This window comes from Perca fluviatilis, chromosome 18 (assembly GCF_010015445.1).
Source record: "Perca fluviatilis chromosome 18, GENO_Pfluv_1.0, whole genome shotgun sequence".
NCBI lineage: Eukaryota > Metazoa > Chordata > Actinopteri > Perciformes > Percidae > Perca > Perca fluviatilis.
This window is the reverse complement of record NC_053129.1, coordinates 15,807,608-15,831,160: the sequence shown is the minus strand read 5'-3', so window position 1 is coordinate 15,831,160 and position 23,553 is coordinate 15,807,608. Positions and strand designations below refer to the sequence as shown.

The following is a 23,553-nucleotide window of genomic DNA, read 5'->3' as shown; positions in this document are numbered from 1 at the left end:
ATTGTGAGTTTTCCAGAGCTACTGTTAGTAGCCATCAACGTTATTGCCTTTGTGACAGCCTGATGCAGCTATTTCTTCACTGCCCTTATTAACTGCCCTCATCACATGCACCAAAACATGCTGCTGTTGCGTGAGGAGGCAATATTTGGCACAGTGCAGCAGAGGGAAGAGTAGGAGAGGGAAGTGAGTGATTTGTAGTGATTGGGCACACCGAGTAGTGGGGGGAGGTAAAATGACGGCAGTGGGAACACACAGAGGTGTGGAGGGGCAGATGGAGGAGTAGAAAAATCTGGTTGACCTCTTTGGCTAATCCAATTTTCACAGTGTGTGTGAGTGTTTTACCATTATCTCCCAGCATATGGCCAGTAGGTCATGCTGTTAAAAGACTGTGTGACTGGACGCAGACACAGGCGGACACAATGGTCTCCAGACTTACCTACTACCTTCATCTCAGGTGAGGAACGAGAGAGACACATGTATGTTGCTGCTTTGAGTGTGAATGTTTGGATTCTTAGAAAAGAAATGTCATTAGTTCCACATTCAGGTGTCAATATGTTACCAATGTAATGGCTTACATTTTCCACAACACCTGGGAATTTGGAGTTTCAAATATTAAAACTTAATTGAGTCATTTTTATGTAGGTTGAAACAAATTGCTGGTTTCCAAAAAATAGGTGCATAATAGCAAATGCAAGCATGTTGACAATCAAAACACTTATGGTGATGTTTTTCCAGTATTTATGTAATTCACTCCACATTTACCTGACAGCTGTTACAGTTACCAGGTATTTTGCAATACTTCACCTTCAGCAAGCTATATGTTAAATGTACAGTATAAATTGTGATACATGGCAATATTTTAAACAACCATCTGAATATTAAAGTGAGATCTCCATGTACCACATTACTAATTTAAAACTGAGGGGGACCATTCTTCACAATGAGGAGTGCATTGGATGATAAAGAACATTCTACTGATGATGCACTAGTAAGTAACAATGTCATGTTTCATATTGTAGTGTTGCTACCAACTAATTTGAAAGAGAACCTGCTACTATATATAGTAAAAAAAAAAAAAACTTTCCAAAAAGTGGGAAAGCATGTTTATGAAGTTGGTGTGCACTTAATAAAGAGATGCAGTATGCTAAAATAGATTGACAGAAAATGATGTGGTTTGTTAATTATTTATGGAAACTCCCTTCAAAAAGTCTTTTTTTATTAATAGCCTCCCAGCATTGGGGATTGCACCAGGAAGTAGTCAGTACACTTTTGGAGCAGCAGTGGGCGACACCAGCTATAAAACGATGCCCCGTGGTTTCAGCCAATCCCTGTGCTGTGATGTATCTGTAATCCAGCCTCCGTCCGCCTCACAAACACACAAGTTGTGGAGAAAGACGAGAGGGAGACTGAGGGAAAGAAGGAGGAGAGTTTGTTGTCAGAATTAGTCTGCCACATAACAGTCCAGCGATGGAAAGCATTTACAGATAGATAGTTGAATAGGTATATTAGGCTACCTATCAGTTAGTGAGTGGACGTCAGCTGTATGTGAAGCAGAAGAAGAAGGAAAAAGGAGGAGAAACATGAGCCGGCAACAGCAGCAGTCCCAGGGAGTGGTTTTAACGGGTTACCACAGCAACGCGGAACTGTTGCCGAAAACTGGACCGTGTGACCCCAGCTGTCCGTCAGCCCAGGACCTCGAGTCCACTGTGATCAGGTGGGACAAGAGGGTTTGTAAGGCGCTTTGAAATGAGGGCGGTTGTGTGTGTGTGTGTGTGTGTGTGTGTGTGTGTGTGTGTGTGTGTGTGTGTGTGTGTGTGTGTGTGTGTGTGTGTGTGTGTGTGTGTGTGTGTGTGTGTGTGTGTGTGTGTGTGTGTGTGTGTGTGTGTGTGTGTGTTAAAGCAGGTGAGCAAAGGTCACAATGATAGTGTTATTTCCCTCGTTTGCAACTTGAGAGCTGTAGAGACTAGTTGAATGAAAGCCATCATCCTTCAGTTTGTTAACTACATCCTGCCTGAGAACTTGAACCCAGCAGGAACTTCATCAGCACAACTTTCTTAATTGCAACGTTGCACTAATTCCATGATGGGGCCAACTCCCCCCGAGCTTGGCCTTGGGTTATGTTTTTCCTTTACCACATTCCTAATCAGCAGGTTAACCTTGGTTTTGTTATACTAGCAGCCCAGATTTGGCAAGGTTGCCTATCTAACTCTAACACAACGCTGTAGGTCTAGTAGTAGGCTTATCTTTTTTTTAAGATTGTGCTATATAAAAACCATTGTTCTTTATCAGTTAGTGTCTGCAATATACAATAGCCAATTTGTTGTTGGATTACGGTTGAAAGTATCTGGAACTGTAGATTATTCGATTAGTCAAATCAAGAGAAAATTTAACAGCAACTATTTTGACAATTGACCAATCATCAAGTCATTTGTCGATCAAGAATGCCAAATATTTGCTGCTGCCAAATGGGATGATTTTAGTTGGACAAAACAAGACATTTAGAGATGCCACCTTAGGCTCTGGGAAATTGGCCCCTTTTCACTATTTTCTGACAGTTTTATGATCCAACGATTCATTGAATAAGAAAATATTCAAACGATGATCAATATTGAAACTGAATCTTAAGTTACAGCCCTAAACTTATGTCGGAAACAAGCACAGTATGCTGAATTGCAGTAGGACTCGCAGGTTAAAAGGAGTTACATTTACACTCATGTCTTAATGTAGCCTGGGAAAACCCTGACAAACTTCCGGCAAATTTGAGTTTTGTTCTGAGAAGGGTCTGGTGTCAACCAGGCTAGTCTTAATGCAGTAATACTCTATCTACAAGGCTGCAAGTACTCCTTATTTTCATTAGGAATAAACCTGTCATCATGTTTGCAATTAATCATTTAACCTATTAAAATAGTGAAAAATGCCCATCACACGTTCTCACAGCCCAGTGTGACCTCATCAATGACTTGATGTCTTGTTTTGTCTGACCAACCATCCAAAACTCAAATAGTTTAGAGTGATATAAAACGGAGAACCAGCAGACTCAACAGAGAAAACCTGGAGAAAACCAGCAAATGTTTGGCTTTTTTGCTTGATAAATGTCTTAAACGATCGGCCAAGCATTTAATGTATAATATTATGTGTAATATTTTAGCGTGAAAATATAAAGATGGGTACAAGTGAAAGGAAAAAGCAACATTAAGTGTCTTTAATAAGGTGTTGGGCCACTTCAAGCATCCAGAACAGCGTCAATGCTACAGATTCTCTGAGTCTCTGGAACTCTACTGGAGGGGTGGACACCATTCTTCCAAACGATATACTCCCTGATTTGGAATTTTTATGATGTGGTGATTTTCACACTCATCAAACCTTTAAGTCAGCCCTGAACAGTAGAGAAGCATCTGCATTTTCTAGATTCCTACAGTCGCAGTGTTTTATTTATAACCGAGCACACTTGTTTATTCGTCCAGGCCGAGCTGGCTGTGTGTGTCCGGTACATGTTTAGATCAGCAAACAACTGCTGTCAACAACCGTGGTGTGCTGAAAGTAAACAACTCATACAGCGACAGTGCAGCTGGTGTTCAGACGTACACCGTGTTGTGTGTGTGTGTGTGTGTCTGTGTCTGTGTATGTATGTGTGTGTGTCTGTGTGTGTGTTCCAGATGGCTTGTCCAGCTAACTTGAAAAAAACTGCATCGTGTTACAGCCTGCCTTTGTCTCACCTCCCACAGCAGAGTGTGTGTGTGTCCTGTCAAGGCTGAAGTAAAGGCTTAGTTTTGTGGTCATTGTTTCCCCAAGTCAGGAAATGAGAGACACAGACAGACAGAAAGCTGCTGGCCTTTTACCAGCAGTGGACATCCGACCTAAGGTTGTGTGTCCGCTTGGAGTGTCTTGCACGTAGACGTTTAGGTGCTCTGAGAAGGAGAAGTTCAGCTGTTAGCTAAAAAAGCTAAAAGAAAAGCGTGTTTCCTGTTGTGTTGTCCATTGTTAGGTAGGAACCATCGCTTCCCGAAGCATCTGTGTAGTGTGACTTAGTCAGTGGAAACACATGGTTTGGATTAATTCACTGTGTGATGCAACAGACGGCCTGACCCTACAGCAGAAATACAATGCTGCACAGGAAATGACATCTGCGGAAAGGAAGAGAAGCTGTGAAAGGTTACAAGATGTCAGACAAGCACGGGCAACAAGAAAACAGTCATCAAGTGATCTTTGGATAAGAATAATGACTCTAGACTTTTATCAATGAGTAGAAGAATAACCAAGAGAAACTGATAGCAAAAGAAACCAAAGAAATAAGGTGCCTGTCAGGGATGGAGGCAGAAAGACTGAGATAAACAAACTGGCAGATTCATCAGAACTCGATGATGATTTATTCAACCAGTGGGTCATTGCTGAGACCAGTGACTGCGAGAGAGCAGAACAGAGGCAGCCTCTGTTTTCCACAGAGACAGCTGGCACCTGTTGATCTGCATGGGAATACCACACACACTTCTCATCCTCTTTCCCCCTCTTTCCCCTTCTTATGTTGAAATTTGATTTAAGTAAAAAATAATATCAGCAATATATACATGTAAATCTTAATGTACTGAACATGCAGAATGACCTCTTTTAACTAAATGGCAGTTCAGTTGGGAGCTTTGTCGCGGATCAACGTGATATCATGACTTCGCGTAAATATGCACGCCCGCTTTCTTAAGCCAAGTGGCGTGTTATCTGTACACATTATGAGCTATCCGCGTACGTCTACGCTGTATACAGTGGACGTAAACATACAGGCCACTTTCTAAAGCCATGTGGCATGTTATCTGCGCGCATTTTGAGCGCCGTATCCAGCGGACGGGTTGGGTTTAGTAAAAGAAGAAAGCGACGGTTGAGTTTAGGAAACGCGGGAGTCAAGTCGTGTGTTGGCCCCATCCGCCACCCCCAAACCTCCCTACGCGGATTTTCGCCCTTTCATACTACTCGCTACGGCGTAAATTCACACGCAATCGCAAGGTAATGTAAGTCAATGGAGGCCAAACGGCGTTGATTAACACGCTAAAAAGCGAGTATGCGTCTTGATAACACGCCAATGCTGGCATACGGATTGGCGTGTCATACATACGTCACCTCATGAGATCAGTCTGCTCTGATACTCATGTGGGCTCATATAGTGGTCTTAGTTCACTTTCTCAGATCTTGGCTCACATTTAACTCATCAGTGCTGAACGTGCTCTTTGTCGGGTGATACCGTTTCCTTCTATTACTGTTAGCGCCTCGCAGTGTCCGATTTACTTTTACAAGCTACTTCTCTCCACAAACACTCGTTCTTTGTCGACAGTTCTAAGCAGGTGATAAAAGGTGTGCGGATAAAGGTTCAAAGAGTAGAACAGTTACACACACACAGCTGCAGCACTGTTTTTCTTTGAATTATATATGTGCTTGTATGTGTGAAAGTGTGCCAGAGTGAGAATGTGTTTGTTTTGCTGACAAGGGCAGCCCAACTGACCTCAGTGAGTGTGTGCCTAAGAGAGCTAAGTCATGTGTGTTTAAAGCTTTGAATAACTAGTTTGCTTTGTTGTGGGTGTTTTATTGCACTTCATGAAGCCCACACTCTAAAAACACACAAATATCTCACTACCAAAACCAGTTGCCTGTCATGCTTTTGAGGTTGACAAATCGCTGAGTGGTCAACAATTACTTGAAAGCTACGAAGCTTAATTTTTAACATGGTTGTAAATTTGTTTTCCACTACAGGATCATAGTAAAATGGAAAACGAGGTGTCTTAGCCAATCAGATAGTTCAGAGCAAGTGCCTGGGGTTTTCTTTATCTTGGATCTTTGTGGTATAATAGATCAACTGCAAATATCTACAGAAATGGCTACAAACTGCCACTAAACTACAGCATGCAAACCATCCACACAGATCTGAACAGATTCTACAGCTATGCTAGTGGCTCTGTGAGGCTTTGAGCCAAACGCTGCTGCTAGCATTGGCAACATGCTCACAGTGACAATGCTAGCATGTTGATGTTTAGCAGGTATGATGTTTAGCATGTGCACCATCTTAGTTTAGCGTGTTAACAGGGGCTTTTCTCTTTATTATACAGTGACAGTAAAGGGGGGAAAAGAGAGGGATGGGGGACGACACGCAGCAAAGGGCAGCAGGTCGGATTCGAACCCGCACCACTGCAGGACTCAGCCAACATGGGGCGAACGCTCTTATTGGCTAGAGGCCACACCGTGTGTTAACATGCTATTAAACACAAAGTACAGCTGCTGAGGGTGATGGGAATGTCATTAGTTTGGCAAGAAAAAGTATTTGGCAAACAAACATTTTGACCTGATGATAGCACTAGAGGATCAGTCAGGGGATCATCAGGATTCATCATCTGGGGAGCATGAATGTGTGAACAAAACGTCATGGCAATCCATCTAATAGTTGTTGAGATATTTCAGTCTGGACCAAAGTGGTGGACCGAACGACTGACCGACAGAGTCATGCCCCTAGCGTGGCTAGATGCACAAATGTAAGATGAGCGTGAACACAGATAACAAACTATCAAACTTGGGGTCTAAGCAAGTTCACACATGTGAATAGAATGTATGAATTAACCAGTGCTTAATCTCTTCAATAATTAGAACTACCAACACTGACAAACTAATGTTATGTTAAAATGTTTGTGTGTCTGTTTGCCAACCTCGGATTCATGGTTTAGTCAAACTGTTCATACTGTAGCTCTGGATGAAGGTAAATGATTAACTCCTGGGATGTCATGTGTGTGTCTGCCAGGTTTAAATCTTCTTCAAAAAAAAAAAAAAAAATCTCTAGTACATAAAACAAGGAAATGTTTGCCATTCCTCACAAATGAAAAAATTTCAATTGGTGAGGCTAAAGTAAGGCAACGAACATCAGTGGGGGAGTGACCTGCTAAGTTTGCAATCTTTCAAAACAAAGCATGTTTCTACATGTCTTATCACACAGTGCTTAGACTAGATCCTACTGGGAGGAAGGTAAAAAGGAGAGGAGATGGTACCATAAGGAGAGAGAGATGTAGGAAAACGGAAGAAAGCAGGGGTGAAATACAAAAGTACCAAGTAAAAAGGAAAAGGAAAGACACAAGTCCCAGACGAGGTGTAGGAGAGGAAATGGATGAGGAGGGGAGTGGGTAGAGGGAAAGAAAAGAGATGGGGAGGACGGAGAGGAAGAGGTTAATTGTTGTTAAAATACCTTATGTTCTTTGTTAAAACCAGATTAAAGTGTGTGTGTGTGTGTGTGTGTGTGTGTGTGTGTGTGTGTGTGTGTCTCAGGAAGTCTGCTGTGGTATGTAGCCTTGGCTCAGCGAGAACCCTCAGTATAATGCTCTGCTGATAATTCCAATTTAATTAATATAGAACATCAGCTCAATGGTGTTTCGGCCTGACTTCCCTGTTTGCCTCACGGCGTCATTTTATTTCCTTTCATCTCAGTTAGAATTGCTACTATCATGTCCTAATAGTCTGTTAATCAAGAGTTATTAAATATAGTCGCTAAAACATTACTATTGTTGCCCATTTCCTACTGACTGGGCTGTCTAGAAGCATAATTGACACATGATATTCGCTTTTTTTTTTTTTATTCACTCCATGTTTGTTAATGTGTCATCTCCTACAAATAAGGCCCACTTTTTAGATCAGAGTTATAGCATCTACAGCCTTTTAAAACATTGTCCTGTACTTAAAGCATTACTATTAAGCCAGTGTTTTACTATTTTTTGCTTTCTTTTTGTTGTTGCTTTCATTTCAGTATGATATTATCAAATCAACTTGCAGAGACTTGGTATGTGCTTTCCCTCACAGTAACACATCCTGTGTCCGTTGTTACTGTGGTAGGGCTCATCTTTTGAACGTCCCCACTGACAAATATACAGCTGTGTGTAGGATAGGTGAGGCTCAACTGATGATTGTTGAGCAGTTGGAGGAATGATTAGCATGGGTCACAGCAACCACAGATCTGCTGTAGGCAGCTACACCATCAGCTAGTTATAGTACAACTGTATCTGCTGCTCACTCTAGAATAACTCCATAGCTTCAAGTGGAAGAGAAACAGAGAATGGGATGTGCTGTGTCTGATCGAACTTCCTGTCACAACAAAGGGTGCATTCAGGCGGACATCAGCAAAGCCAAAAGAATGAGACTCGTATTAAAAAAAAACGTATTTTATTGGCACTTCTATTGTTGTTCATATTGTGTAAATCTCCGCCAAATGCCCTGAGGTAATGTATTTTGACCAATTTCTTTGTTGTTGCTCTTTCAGATGTTATAATTATACAATACAAAGGAGTAGGAATACTAGTAATGCTAGTTTTAGCAGCAGTACTGTCGCCCTTTTTGGGAGCGCTGGGGCCATGTGTTTGTGTTGTACAGAATACAGTAGATGTTAAAGGACATTAAGGCCTCACATGCAACAAATATTAAAGCTATGACATTTCTGTCAGACATTAGACACAGCTCTACGGCATTAAAAAAAGCCCCATCTGTAATTTCAGTTTTGTAAATTGCAGGCACACAGTATTTACATATATCAGAGTTGGACTTGTAAATAAAAATAAGGACATAATTAAAAACATTTATGCACCAGAAAACATTAATAACCTAAATTAAGTGGATGTTTAGTTCTAGTCTGTGTCACCCACAACATCATTGAACTGTGTACTGATTTCTTCATATCCAATAGTGTGTGTAATAAACTCCGTACAACCATAAACTATTTCAATGATTGCAACCTGTATGAGGTCATCCTAACAATAATTAGCACTAACGGTTCGAACTTGCATTAGCCAGGGTAGGCTAAACAGCACTAGTGTACTGCATGCTGAGATGAGCTGGCTGCGTGACAGCTGCTATTCTTAGTCCCCGCTGATGTTGTCCTCATTAGCTGACTGGTTGGGAATTCAACATACTGCTGGCTCGTCTGTCTGTCTGACTCACTGACAGTGTTGTGTCAAAAGCTCTCTCTCTCTCTCTCTCTCTCTCTCTCTCTCTCTCTCTCTCTCTCTCTGTCTCTGTCTCTCTCTCTTACTGGTAAACAAGGTGCAAAGTGCATATGGCAACGTATTCTAAATCAAGATTAATAGTTTTGTTTGGGGCATGTCAACTATCTGACTGACCGGTCTCTGCCACTACCTGTCTGTCTTTCTCCTAGTCGCAGAACAGGCCAATACACTGTTCAACAGAACCAGAACCCGCATCACGGAGACAAATCTGGGCCTTCCACTACCACTAACAGTACAAGAACCACCAGCACTGACCCAGCATCGCTACTAAACCCAAGCGTTGTCGCTTGCCCCAGGTCTCAGCCCTCCTCCAGCCCCAGACACAGTCCCAATTCCAGGTCCAGACCGCGGCCACAATGTCAGCGCTGCAACTCTCAGGTAGGCTGTTAATAATGTAAGAAATCTGCGGTAGTACCTCACTTGTGGCATGAAAATTTCACTTCATGAGGTTTTTTAACATTAACATGGGTTCCCCTAGCCTGCCTATGGTCTTTGGCCTTTGAGAAAATGAAAGCTCAGATGGGCCAATCTGGAATCTTCCCTTTATGATGTCATAAGGGTAAAGGTTACCTCCCCTTTCTCTGCTGTGCCCGCCGCCCACAGCTGCCCAGAGAATTTGGCCCGCCCATGAGGAAATAGAGCTACAACCGTGGCCGCAAGCTGGTCAAGGCCACACCCCTACCCTCCACCTTGCCCCGCCTCTCTCCTCCTCAATAGCATTTGAAGCTACAGACACAGAAATGGCATGTCCTAAGGAAAGCTCATTGTGGGACTGGCTCTAGTGGCTGTAATTCTGCACCAAGGCTGAATTTCGGGAAAGAGACTTCAGATACAGTATTAGGGGACCACTAAGGCCTATATAAAATCATCCAAAAAGCAGCATGTCATGGGACCTTTAACATTCAACTGTGGAATTCTTGTTTGGGGGACATCTTTAGTGCAAAGGAGGTAATGGAGTGTTTCTGCACTGTGTTTTCCAATAAAACAGTATCCACCGTACTGGGATGCTATTTTGCTGTCTTTAGTTTGTCAAAGTTTAGATTTTTTAAACAACAACAAAACAGTTGTTACCACTCAGACATTAATGCAAAATCTTTAGCATATTTCTGCATCATTAAACCATTAAACAACAATATAGTCCCATTAATAAACTATTTTAGGACTCTATATTGTTTGCCTTCCATAAATAATAATGGCTGTATATTAATTATCAGCCCAGTATTGTTGTTGTTGCCTTTCACTTTACACTGTTAGTGGTAGTTTGATTCATAGTCAACAACCTTTTATACTGTTGTACTAACTCATGTCAGATTGTCTGCTATTTAAAATGGCTAAATTGTAACCGGTAAAATTTTACAGGGGGTTTGGTTGGCAAGCATACAGATGTTGTCCCTCATATGTTTTCAGTAATTTACAGCTCTCAGGGAGGGTGTACTTTCAGTCTCATTGGTGATTGCTCTGAGAAGCATTGGCTCAACAACAGCAAATTAACTCAAATGAAATGCCTTTTTGAAAAAAAAAAAAAAAAAGCAGAGGGAACTGGAGGTGTTTTATGTAAAATATGTCCGTTTGTTTGAGAAGTGTGTATATCTGAGGGAATCTGCAGAACCAGTTACGACTTTTGAGACTTGTTCAGACTGGCTGGAAATCTTGTGCTGTTGTGTAGCTTTTTCTGTGCTTCATATCTGATCAACAAAAGCTACCGGTCAGGACAGAAACAAGATATGAAACACAAATGGGAACTTGAAACAAAATGTTGAAATTCTCATCCGTGCATATGTATGTTTGTTTGAGTATCTTCACTTGTCTCGCAGGAATCTCTGGACGAGCTTGAGATGGACGACTATTGGAAGGAGGTGGAGAACATCACTCGCTCAGGAGGAGGAGCAGGGAGGGGAGAAGGTGGAGGAGAAGGGGAAGTGCAAGAGGAGGAGCAGCAGAAAATTCCTGAGGGTAGGATACACTGGGCCCTATTTTATCAGTGTCATCTCCCATTCCCTTTAAAAGCCAGGCGTGTTTGTACCTTGGCGCATTGCTATTATGATGGCGGATTTGAACGGTAATATTTAAATTTGTAATCTTTTGCATGTTTGTGTGCTGCTGTGCTTTCGTGTGTGTGTGTGTGTGTGTGTGTGTGTGTGTGTGTGTGTGTGTGTGTGTGTGTGTGTGTGTGTGTGTGTGTGTGTGTGTGTGTGTGTGTGTGTGTGTGTGTGTGTGTGTGTGTGTGTGTGTGTGTGTGTGTGTGTGTAACAAGCATAGTGTGCGCACGCTGTGCATAAGCCTAAGCGCATTTTACTAATGTGCTGTTAAAATAACAATGAAATGCTGCGTTATTGACTTTAGACCAGGTTTTTGTTGGTCAATGGCGCGATCACTTCCCGCTGCCTCAAGACTTCACCTGAACATACCACCCTGTAAGACCAGCATGCCTATGGGCGCACAGATGGGTGCAGGTGCATTTGCTATTTAAATGATGCGGCACAGACATGTAAAGGTCCCCCACTCACTTTGCATTCTTATCTACATAATTTAAGTTGGAAAGTATTTTAGTGCCTCATGTTTTCAAGCACGCAATTCTGCATACCTCTTTTCGTGTATATCTGTGAGTCTTATTTAGCCTATTTATGAAGCCTATTGTTCTGGAGCAAACACACTTCCTGTATAGTATGTGTTTCTTGCTCCATCTGTGGTTCCACCTTTCCTGCACGTGTAGAATTGTGTCTTACATGGGAATAAATGGAGGCTTCTCTCCCTATTTTTTCTCATTTTTGTCCATATTTTTATCTCCTTCTTTCCCTCGTTTTGAATCACAAGTTGTGATAGTGATGTACCAATCTCAGAAACCACATTTAGAAATTAAGGTCCTTGATCTTCCTCTCATTTTCTCTTTCAGAAGGCGAACAGGAGGAGGCTTGGCTTACAGAGGCGGGGCTAGCACGGCTGTTTGATGATTCCCTAGCAGCTGACCAGGATCAGGTATCAATCATCTATCCCTTATTTAAATAGTTATAGTCCAACTTGAGTCATAGTTTATCAGTTTCGTATTTGCAGTTCACACCTTTCAGTGAGCATAAACTGTACTGTTTACTTATGCCATGCTTTGATACCTGCTTATATGAATGTGTTTGACAGAGAAGACAGACCAACATTAGACAGGTGGAGGATATACTGTATAGATATGATACCTACTGACCCATGCTTGAGCCTGTTTGACTGATTGATTGATTGATTGATTGATTGATTGACAGGAAGAAGACAGCGCAGTGTTCCTGTCCACATTGACCAGATCTCAGGCGGCAGCTGTAGAACGTCGTGTGACATCACTACAGCAGACATGGCTACGGCGACGCAACCGGCAACACGTTCCCGATGTCAGGGATATATTCAGACCTCCTGAAAAGGTTAGAGATGCGCGCACACACACACACACACACACACACACACACACACACACACACACACACACACACACACACACACACACAGACACACACACACAGACATAAACTAATGATATTATATCAACATGAAAGAATATCTGGGAGGGTAAACTTGAAACACCAGAGAAATGACATTTACAGGTGTTCAGCTGTATACTGTGACAGTGGTTATACTTAACTTATCAAACAAATCTGTTTTATCAAACATTTTAATCGGTGTAACTCATAATTTAGGACACTTATTCGCCTTCTTGCTGAGAATTGGTTGAGAAGATTGATACCACTCGGGCTAAATATGAAGCTAGAGCCAGCGGCCTGTTAGCTTAGCTTAGCATTAAGAATGGTAACAGCTATCCTGGCTCTGTCCTTGGTAACAAAATCCACCTACCAGCTCCTCTAAAGATCACTGATGAACACTATAAGCTTAGTCTTTATGCTAAGATAAGCTAACCAGCTGCTGGTTGTAGCCTTATATTTACTTGATAGACATGAAAGCGGTATCAATCTTTTCACCTAACTTTCGGCAAGAAAGCAAATAAGTGTATTTCCCAAAATGTTGATTTCCTTTAAGGTTTTTGATTATTATTGCGTTAATTAAGGTCTGTCACAATCTGTCACAGTAAGCAGCGATTATGAGGGACATGAAATCATGTCGGATAAGTGACAAGAAAAATTATTTCAAACTGAATTGATACTGTTTGTTCCTTCATGAGCTGTTCCCTCTTTGACAACATGAATTGAACATCCTACCACAACACACAAGAGACATTTCCTTTTTTAAGGAAGTGGTCATAACTTTGCTAAATTTGCATTTGTTGTTACTTCTCCAGTCTTGTGGTAAATCAGTAACCATTTAATAAGCTGATTTTTACACCACCAAATCCTGCTCCATTCCTGCTAAATCAAGTCCACTTTAATTCTCTGGACTGACAAAATTAGTTAAAAGTAAACTAATGCTACTCCAAACTACTGCAGTCAGCAGAATAAACTGTTTTAAACCGTTTTGCACATGTTTTCACTTGAATGCACAATTTGTCCACTAATTAACAGACAAGATAATATGTGACAAAAAAAAAAAGGAAAAGGGGTTGTTGTGTTTTTGTGGGTGGTTTGTTTTTTTTTCTGTGTCTCTGTGTTGTGCTGTGTGCTGCAGGATGGCGAGCCTAGTAAACTCAAAGGGGGAAGTGAGAATGGACAAAAAGATGTCCCTTCAGTTGGTACGTTGACACACACACACACACACACACACACACACACACACACACACACACACACACACACACACACACACACACACACACACACACACACACACACACACACACAGTAAATATAGACACACACACACTTTGATCTGGTTTTAACAAAGAACATGAGGCATTTTAACAATTAACCTCCTCCTCTCCGTCCTTCCACCCATCTCTTTTCTTTCCCTCTACCCACTCCCCTCCTCATCTATTTCCTCTCCTCCTACACCTCCTCTGGGACTTGTTTCTTTCTTTTTCCTTTTTACTTAGTACTTTGTATTTCACCCCTGCTTTCTTCCGTTTTCCTACATCTCTCTCTCCTTATGGTACCATCTCCTCTCCTTTCTCCCTTCCTCCCAGTAGGATCTAGTCTAAGCACTGTGTGATAAGACATGTAGAAACATGCTGACTGACTCCTTGCTAACCCACTTTGTTTTGAAAGATAGCTAACTTAGCAAGTCATTCCCCCCACTGATGTTCCTTGCCTTACCTAAGGCTTTTTTGGGAAGCAGATTTAAACCTGGCAGACACACACATGACGTCCCAGGAGTTAATCATTTACCTTCATCCAGAGCTACAGTATGAACACACACACACACACACACACACACACACACACACACACACACATACAGTATGAGTCACCATAGAGAATGACAAACTGAGGCCCAAATACTTTTACACATGTTGGAAATAGAATTGAAAAAATTAAACATGATACAGTGTAAAAAAATACAATATAAAATAATCCAACACTATACAATACAATGTAACTTCATTTCCACCATTTCAGATCTACACAACATCAGAATGATAGACTTTTCTACATAGTACATCACTTTAAAATGAGTGGAAAAGTCAGGTTTATTCACCAATAGAGAAGCAGCAGGCCTCTCTTTCTTCCTCTTTGTGCAGCAGTGACTTAAACACTGTTATCAACTACATGTAATTCTCTGTGTATATACAACTGCACTTTGCCTACATCAACACATTTGTACTTCACTGTGTGTGTGTGTGTGTGTGTGTGTGTGTGTGTGTGTGTGTGTGTGTGTGTGTGTGTGTGTGTGTGTGTGTGTGTGTGTGTGTGTGTGTGTGTGTGTGTGTGTGTGTGTGTGTGTGTGTGTCAGCAGAAACAGAGACAGAACTGAACGTTGAAGTGGCGTTTTCAGAGCAGGCGCTCACTTACAGGGACAACAACCAAAAGTTAAACGTCATCGCTAGCCCTAACTCACCTGACGACAAATTACCAGTGAGTCACATACATATATACACACACAAAGGCTATGTGCACTTTTACTCCCTGAACTTTGTTTCTTTACAATTAACGAACTGTGTGCACTGATTAAATGCATTAGCATGCAATCCTATGAAGTGCCACTTTGAATTGCCCTTTTGCTGTGAGCATTCTGTAGTGCAGGGGTATATTAGAGCTTGTTTTGATAACTTAATTGTTGTGGGTCAATAATTACCAGAGATAGCAGAACAGACATTTGACATCAGAAATTTAAGAACCTTACATCATAGGATTGTTTTTTTTACTGCTCACTGTGCACTTTTAGGTGTGACAAAGGTCTTTATTGCCACTGAATGGAATGTCATCAGATACATTCTTAAAATAATAAAAATTTAGGAAGAACCTTGGATGTTTGTCTTGCAGTTGTACAACCATAGAAGTATCTACTTAATGTCCACAAGTTTTACATTATGTTCTAAAGTGGATCTACATGGCTACAGCTTGTGTTGAGAAATGTTATTCTTAAGTTATAGTATAGTCAGGTTGTCTTATTACTTGGCCCTGTGATGTAATAAAACAGGATATAGAACAGGGAATTAAATGTAAAATCCAACAACATACATTAGAATATCGTATGTATAGTTAGTGGTAGTTATACAGTACAGTTAGGCTATCATTAAGCATAAATTATGACACAGGTTGTGTTGCATATCGACAGAAAGCATGTTTGTGTGGGAGTAGTTTGAGTGCAGGTCTGTAGTGCCATCTGGTGGTTGAAGCTGGTATAACAGATTAAGTCCACTGTGCTATGTTTTTACAGGCACAGTGTTTATAGAGCATCAATGTCACTGATGCCACTCTCTCTTTGTTTTTCCTCTCCAGAACTTTAAGCTGCTCCGAGATAAAACGGGTCAGACCAGAATAGGAGATCTGTCTCCTCTGGATATGAAAAAGGTACTTAAGGAAAACTGTGTTTATATGATTGATACATTATGATCGGTGATGCATCTAGTGCTGTTTATTTTATTATTTATGATTACGATGCCTTCATGAGACAAATTGCCCTATAAGAGATTAGTTAGTTGAGTTGTTCCTAAAACCAGTTACTAATTAATATCTGTCTTCCACATTTCTGTCTGTTTGTATTGTTCTGACAGGTGCGTAGACTGGTGCTTGTTGAGTCGACTGCTCTGTTTGACACCGCTGGGATAGACCTGAAAGCGCACAAAGCTGTCAAAGTTAAGACTAAAGGTACACATGCGCACACACCATGCATATACAACGGCCCTGAAGATAAACACGCTTTCTCACCCCACACACACAACACTGACACAATCAAACATGCACAGAGACACAAACTAAGACATGAAGAGTCAAAACAACAAATAAGACCACTCACACACACACACACACACACACACACACACACACACACACACACACACACAAAGAGGGATATATGCAAACACAAGTCATTAGAAAAAAAGCTAAAATTAATATAAATTATTATTTTGTCCAGGTAAACATGTACAGTTTGTAGAAATGTATGTTTTACAAAATATTTGTGCTTGTGTGTGTGTGCAGAAAGTGGTCTATTTGGTGTTCCCCTTGCCACTTTATTGGAACAGGACCAGAGGCGGACCCCTGGGACCAAAGTGCCATTCATACTGCAGAGGGTGAGCGAGCATGCCGGCCAGTCACATTGTCAGTCTGAGACGTGGACGAGTCAACATTACAGCGATGATGAGAGGAAATCGTATAATAGCAATGGATCAATATGTCAATTTATCCTACTGTATTCCCGATATTAATCTCATAATTTACATTACACACAGGGCAACCTGAATCTAAAGTATATGGGACTGACTTTACATTTTGTACTTGTGATGTTTTACCTTTATATCTCTCTCTCTCTCTCTCTTATTCCTAGTTTATTAGTCATATTGAGGAGGAGGGATTAGACACCGAGGGGCTACTGCGGATCCCTGGGGCAGCCACCAGAGTCAAGGTTTGTTAAAGCATTTGACTGCCATCGCTACAGATACATTGTAAAATGGCAAAACTGTTAGTAGCATTAGCTGAGTAAAGAAGAACATTTTCCTACTACCAGCCTGTCATCATGAGGTGTCCTTGAGGTTGGTGAAGTAGTGAAACAAGCTTGCTTATGTGTATCTGTCCCAAATCCAGTCCCTGTGCCAGGAGCTTGAGTCCTCTTTCTATGACGGGATGTTTCCATGGCAACAGTTGAAGCAGCACGATGCTGCTAGCCTTTTGAAGCTGTTCATCAGGGAGTTACCCCATCCACTGCTGACTGTGGAGTACCTCAACGCATTTATTGCTGTCAACAGTATGTATAGCATCTGTTTATGAAAGTATTCTGCTTAATCACAAGAGCTTTGCAGCCACATTTACTTGCATTAAGCATTCATGTGTATGTGTTTGAAGAGCTCCCCACAAAGAAGCAGCAGTTGCAGGCTTTGAACCTGTTGGTCCTTCTGTTACCTACGGCCAATCGGGACACTTTGAAGGTAAATGCACACTGAATTTGAAATGTGCTTTTTAATGTTTAATTTCAATAAATAAGAAACCTTTGACTATTTCGGTTGTAAGTGTGATTTCTGTTTGCTCCCCCAGGCACTAGTGGAGTTTTTCCAGCGTGTGATTGACCACCAGGCCAAGAATAAAATGACTCTTAACAATGTCTCTGTTGTCATGGCACCCAACATCTTCATGTTCAAAGGTTTCCGCTCCAAGGTTACAGAACAACAGGAGTTCTCCATGGCAACTAGCACAGCAAACATTGTCCGGCTGCTGATCCGATACCAGAATCTTCTGTGGACGGTAAGGATTAAAAAAAGCCCTCTGACTTGATATATTCTGCCATTCAAGTCACCACTATAAACAAACTGTACATTTGTGTCCATGTCAACACTCATATAGTTGAAATCAATGGAGAACATTATTTCTTAATGCATAGTTACTCAAAAAAGCATCTACATTATTTTTTTCATTAAGTATGGAGGATGATACAGTGTGTATTAAGATTATCGTGTGTGTGTGTGTGTGTGTGTCCGTGTGTGTGTGTCCGTCCGTCCGTCCGTCCAGATCCCCAAGTTCATTATGACCCAGGTCAGACAACAAAACATGGAAAGCCATCGGAAACCAAATAAAGAGAAGGCTGTGAGAAAGCTGCTGAAGAAGATTACCACTGAAAAATCTGATAAAGCTGTCTCTGAGGTAGGGGGTTTAATTCATGTTCATGTCGCTGTCAGCGACAAAATGATTTGAGTCGTTACAGTCGTTGTACTGTATGCCTCAACTCCAAAAACAACAGTAAATAAACCTCCATCTTTTAATACTGACCCTGTATGGCAGGGCTAGATAAATAAATTACAGCGAAAATTGAAATTAATAAGACCCCATAAAAACCTTAACAGTGACAATTTGATACCAACTTATCATATGGTATGGTATCGTATGGTATTTCTCAATACAGTATATTGAGAAACCGTGACATCTAGTGGTGATGTATAGGACTGTTGTTCCTGTGTGGGTATATTTTATCCATGGTGCAACATGTGTGCATCAGGAGCCAAAGACAGGGCAGTCAGTCAACCAGTCATAAGATATGTATCCCTATCACAATAGTGCAATGGTTTTCACCATTCCATACAGTATATTTATTTTAATTGGATGTATTTAGTAATATCCAATGAGCACAAAACATTTAAAAAAATTTCACACACACATTTACTGATTTTATTGTACGTCTCTGGCAAACAGGCTGTTGTGTTATAATACTGAAAGATAGCTAAACTAGCTACAGTGCCTTGCGAAAGTATTCGGCCCCCTTGAACTTTTCGACCTTTTGCCACATTTCAGGCCTCAAACATAAAGATATAAAACTGTAATTTTTTGTGAAGAATCAACAACAAGTGGGACACAATCATGAAGTGGAACGAAATTTATTTGATATTTCAAACCTTTTAAACAAATAAAAAACTGAAATATTGGGGCGGCAAAATTATTCCGGCCCCCTTAAGTTAATACTTTGTAGCGCCACCTTTTGCTGCGATTACAGCTGTAAGTCGCTTGGGGTATGTCTCTATCAGTTTTGCACATCGAGAGACTGACATTTTTGCCCATTCCTCCTTGCAAAACAGCTCGAGCTCAGTGAGGTTGGATGGAGAGCGTTTGTGAACAGCAGTTTTCAGTTCTTTCCACAGATTCTCGATTGGATTCAGGTCTGGACTTTGACTTGGCCATTCTAACACCTGGATATGTTTATTTGTGAACCATTCCATTGTAGATTTTGCTTTATGTTTTGGATCATTGTCTTGTTGGAAGACAAATCTCCGTCCCAGTCTCAGGTCTTTTGCAGACTCCATCAGGTTTTCTTCCAGAATGGTCCTGTATTTGGCTCCATCCATCTTCCCATCAATTTTAACCATCTTCCCTGTCCGCTGCAGAAAAAAAAAAGCAGGCCCAAACCATGATGCTGCCACCACCATGTTGGACAGTGGGGATGGTGTGTTCAGGGTGATGAGCTGTGTTGCTTTTTACGCCAAACATAACGTTTTGCATTGTTGCCAAAAGTTCGATTTTGGTTTCATCTGACCACAGCACCTTCTTCCACATGTTTGGTGTGTCTCCCAGGTGGCTTTTGGCAAACTTTAAACGACACTTTTTATGGATATCTTTAAGAAATGGCTTTCTTCTTGCCACTCTTCCATAAAGGCCAGATTTGTGCAGTATACGACTGATTGTTGTCCTATGGACAACAATCAGTCTCCCACCTCAGTGAGTCTCCCACCTCAGCTGTAGATCTCTGCAGTTCATCCAGAGTGATCATGGGCCTCTTGGCTGCATCTCTGATCAGTCTTCTCATTGTATGAGCTGAAAGTTTAGAGGGACGGCCGGGTCTTCGTAGATTTGTAGTGGTCTGATACTCCTTCCATTTCAATATTATCGCTTGCACAGTGCTCCTTGGGATGTTTAAAGCTTGGGAAACCTTTTTGTATCCAAATCCGGCTATAAACTTCTCCACAACAGTATCTCGGACCTGCCTGGTGTCTTCCTTGTTCTTCATGATGCTCTCTGCGCTTTACACGGACCTCTGAGACTATCACAGAGCAGGTGCATTTATACGGAGACTTGATTACACACAGCTGGATTCTATTTATCATCATTAGTCATTTAGGTCAACATTGGATCATTCAGAGATCCTCACTGAACTTCTGGAGAGAGTTTGCTGCACTGAAAGTAAAGGGGCTGAATAATTTTGCACGCCCACTTTTCAGTTTTTTATTTGTTAAAAAAGTTTGAAATAGCCAATGAATTTCGTTCCACTTCATAATTGGGACCCACTTGTTGTTGATTCTTCACAAAAAATTACAGTTTTATATCTTTATGTTTGAGGCCTGAAATGTGGCAAAAGGTCGAAACGTTCAAGGGGGCCGAATACTTTCGCAAGGCACTGTAGGTATAGCAGCATATTAGAGAGTACTGTTTTCTTGACAATGACCGTAACTAGGGCAACGCTTGACCCTGCATGCTCAGCTAAGCGCTATGAGGCCAAACAGTGTTTTGGAGTTTATTAAACGGACAAGTCCACATTCTTGTGGTCTGAAGTCCTCGTCTCATGCGAGTGTTTGTGTGTGACGAGGACAGTGTTTTTGGCGGTGTGATTGACTGTATGTTTCTCTCCCTCTCGGTTTGTCTCCGTCTGTGTTCATAACCAGGAGAGTTCACAGGGATTTATTCGAGTTCAAGCACCACAATTCAGTAAAGTGTCCATGGCAGTTCAGCTTACTGAAGAGTTGCAGGCTGCTGATGTATTAACACGCTTCCTCAGCCAAGAGAGGTAATGGGTTGTGTGTACATTGCTCATTCAAATACACACACACAGTATTTTTTTCTTTTGGCTATATAAGGTCTGTCCTCTCATGTTCCTTTTTCTCTCTTTGTCTTCCCAGTTTAGTGGCAGTGAAACGAGAAGAGCTGTGTCTCTATGAGATTGGTGGAAACATCGGTAAGTTCTGCTCCTACTAAAATCTGATTAATTACATTGTTTAGATGATGTATATTATCTGCTGATAACCCTGCTAGTGAGCCAACAGGCCTAATGGGGGGAAAAAAAATGTACTTCCTGTTGTAGGCCTGTCTAAAGGCCATAGCGCAGTAATCCATCATAGTTATAGTCATATCAACATCATGTGTCTCTCCTGTTTATTTGTCGTCCCTCAGAGGAGAGATGTCTAGATGGGGAAACTTACATGAAAGACCTCTTCCAGCTGAACCCTGCAGCAGAATGGGTCATCAAAGCTGTGCAGCGATAAACTCGTTCCTACCATCATGCCCTGCTGGATAATGGACTGCTCCAAATGTTCCCCAATGTATGCTACTAAGAGCAGACTGCACCTGGATCTCTGTGGTTTCTGCTGGTTCTGAATGTACTCAGACTGTTTGCTTGTAGCAACTTGTTGTTGTTGTTGGTGGTGGTTGCATTGGTTTGCCCTGAAAACTGCCAAAAAATACAACTAGTCCAATGGCAGTTTAAAAACATACTGTATGAATCCCTTTTGGTTAAATCTGCGTTGCATTTTTTCCACTTAATTTAACAACCACATTGTCAGACAAGAAAAAGGAAAAATATGTGCTTGGATATTCCACAACACAGACTTTTTTCCACTCTGCCTTATACTAGATGTTGGAATTTTGGGCCTCAGTTACCATTAGCCTAAAGCATCCGACAGTTGAGCAGGTGAAATAAAACCACCTTGTCGTCTGTGGAGTCCTGACAGACCGCTTTTATTTTGTGGTTGAAACACGTTTCTCCCAGCAATTAAGCCACAACATTGTGATTCTTAATAGTATGTGATACTCTAAGTATTGCAGTTGTATACTGTGATTTATTGCTACTAATCACTTTGTTGTGTCTTCAGTAATACGCTGACATAATCTAGTTTGGGGCAATAAAATATCAAATCTAATTAAATCATGAATCAATTACATTAGCTCTAGTTTCTGTACAAATACTTTTAAGAAAATTGGCTTTTATTTTATTTTTATTTTTTTAAAAGCCCAAAAAGTAAATATGTGGTCACAATATTAAATGTGAATATATCAAAGCACTTGATTGTAACCAGAAAGGAATGAACATTGGAGTGAATGGGCATATAGGGGTTGAAAAGCTGGATGGGGACTTTAGAGACAGGAGAGGTGATGAAGTACTACTGTACTGTAAGTTATATGTGAGGGAGGGGCCCCTTATGTGGCACACCTCAATAGTGACCCCAAAACCTTTCATAATAATGTCGTCACTGACAGCTAACCGGAACATGCAATGATGACATCAATGTTTTTAGGGTACATTAATACTGCTGTACATTATAACATTTTAAACCGTTGATGTTTGAGTATGTTAACGTGTGATCCAGCTTCAAAAACTGCTACTCGCCAGTGTACAAATGTAAACAAACACATTTTTATATATGTACTGTATATAGTAGCCTATGTGTTTGCTCCCATGGAATTCATCAATTGTCTTACAAGTTTTGTACCAGATACTTAATCATTTTAAAGATATTTAATATGTATATACCAAAAATAAATGGCTGACTGTATAAATGGCCTTCAATGATACGCTGTCACATGATGGGTTCCAAAAGTATGTGGACACTAATACTTTTGGCTTTTGCTGTTTTGATTTTTGTCTCTGTGCTTTTCACAGTCTGGATCAGTTGATATAGCACACTGAGGAAAGTTTTAATTTAAGTATTTAAGTATTAATCCAGGAATAGAAAATCTCCATTTTATCTTTTTGGCACATAGCTGTGCTTCTGGTGGCTTTCAACACAAGCCTAATATGATTCTGTGTGGTTTCTTACAGTTTCAACAGCCTGTAGACGATTATTTTAGCACCACAAAGTCAAACATCATGGATATTACTCTTGTGGAAAGCTGTAGAATACAAATAATGTGTCCCTGTTGGAAAATGTTATGAACTAAGTAACTCTCTGCCTTGTATTATCTTGTTTACTGTGAATGTTCTGTTTTTTCAAAAAATGATGTCTTTGTCTTATTACCACCTCTGAAATGACCACTAAGCAGCCTGTAAATAAACATGCAGTTATTAATTACAGCATCTGCTTGTATGAGTGCTTATGTGTGGAAAAGACCAATTATTTGGATGACTTTGAATACCATTGTGTCTGTGTGTGTTTTTGGCTCATTTATCTGGGTCATATGAATTCAGTCTCCACTGTTAAATGTGCAAACCTCCTTACAGTAACCTCTGTCCAGCTGACAGCCCTGATAATGTCCTGTAAGAATTAATGGCTCCAAATGGTCAGAGTGCTATATAGGGCCTTAGCCATAGTGCACTGGTTACCATGGATCAGACAGACACCAAACCTAACAGAGCATCACCTCTCCTTGTGGTAGCCATTGAAGTCGAACCTGAGCGCAATAATATCCAAGAATATCCGTACAGTGTTTTGATTTTAAATACGAAAATATTTTTTTTAAGCTGCTGAAACCATTAGGCAACAGAACAATATTGCAGCCAATTCAGAAAGGAGCAGAAACGTATTAAAATAAACTCATGAGAGGTATTTTAT

General features: G+C 40.9%; 1 protein-coding gene across 4 annotated transcripts; it reads left to right on the top strand.

Annotated features, from left to right (window-relative positions):
• Positions 1 to 374: 374 nt before the first annotated feature.
• Positions 375 to 23,078, top strand: arhgap18 (Rho GTPase activating protein 18). 4 transcript variants are annotated; one of them, XM_039781047.1, is made up of 18 exons: positions 375 to 454; positions 9,161 to 9,389; positions 10,826 to 10,964; positions 11,905 to 11,987; positions 12,260 to 12,412; positions 13,605 to 13,668; positions 14,826 to 14,947; positions 15,815 to 15,886; positions 16,090 to 16,183; positions 16,517 to 16,608; positions 16,863 to 16,940; positions 17,120 to 17,279; positions 17,378 to 17,460; positions 17,567 to 17,773; positions 18,038 to 18,169; positions 20,674 to 20,795; positions 20,908 to 20,963; positions 21,179 to 23,078. In XM_039781047.1, exons 1-18 carry the CDS (start codon positions 420 to 422, stop codon positions 21,268 to 21,270), a joined length of 2,013 nt encoding a protein of 670 aa, XP_039636981.1. In that variant the 5' UTR covers positions 375 to 419; the 3' UTR covers positions 21,271 to 23,078. The 4 variants fall into 4 exon arrangements, with proteins under 4 accessions (XP_039636981.1, XP_039636979.1, XP_039636980.1 ...); XM_039781045.1 differs by lacking the exon at positions 375 to 454 and adding an exon at positions 1,359 to 1,714; XM_039781046.1 differs by lacking the exon at positions 375 to 454 and adding an exon at positions 1,360 to 1,714 and having other exon boundaries at positions 14,829 to 14,947.
• Positions 23,079 to 23,553: the final 475 nt, after the last annotated feature.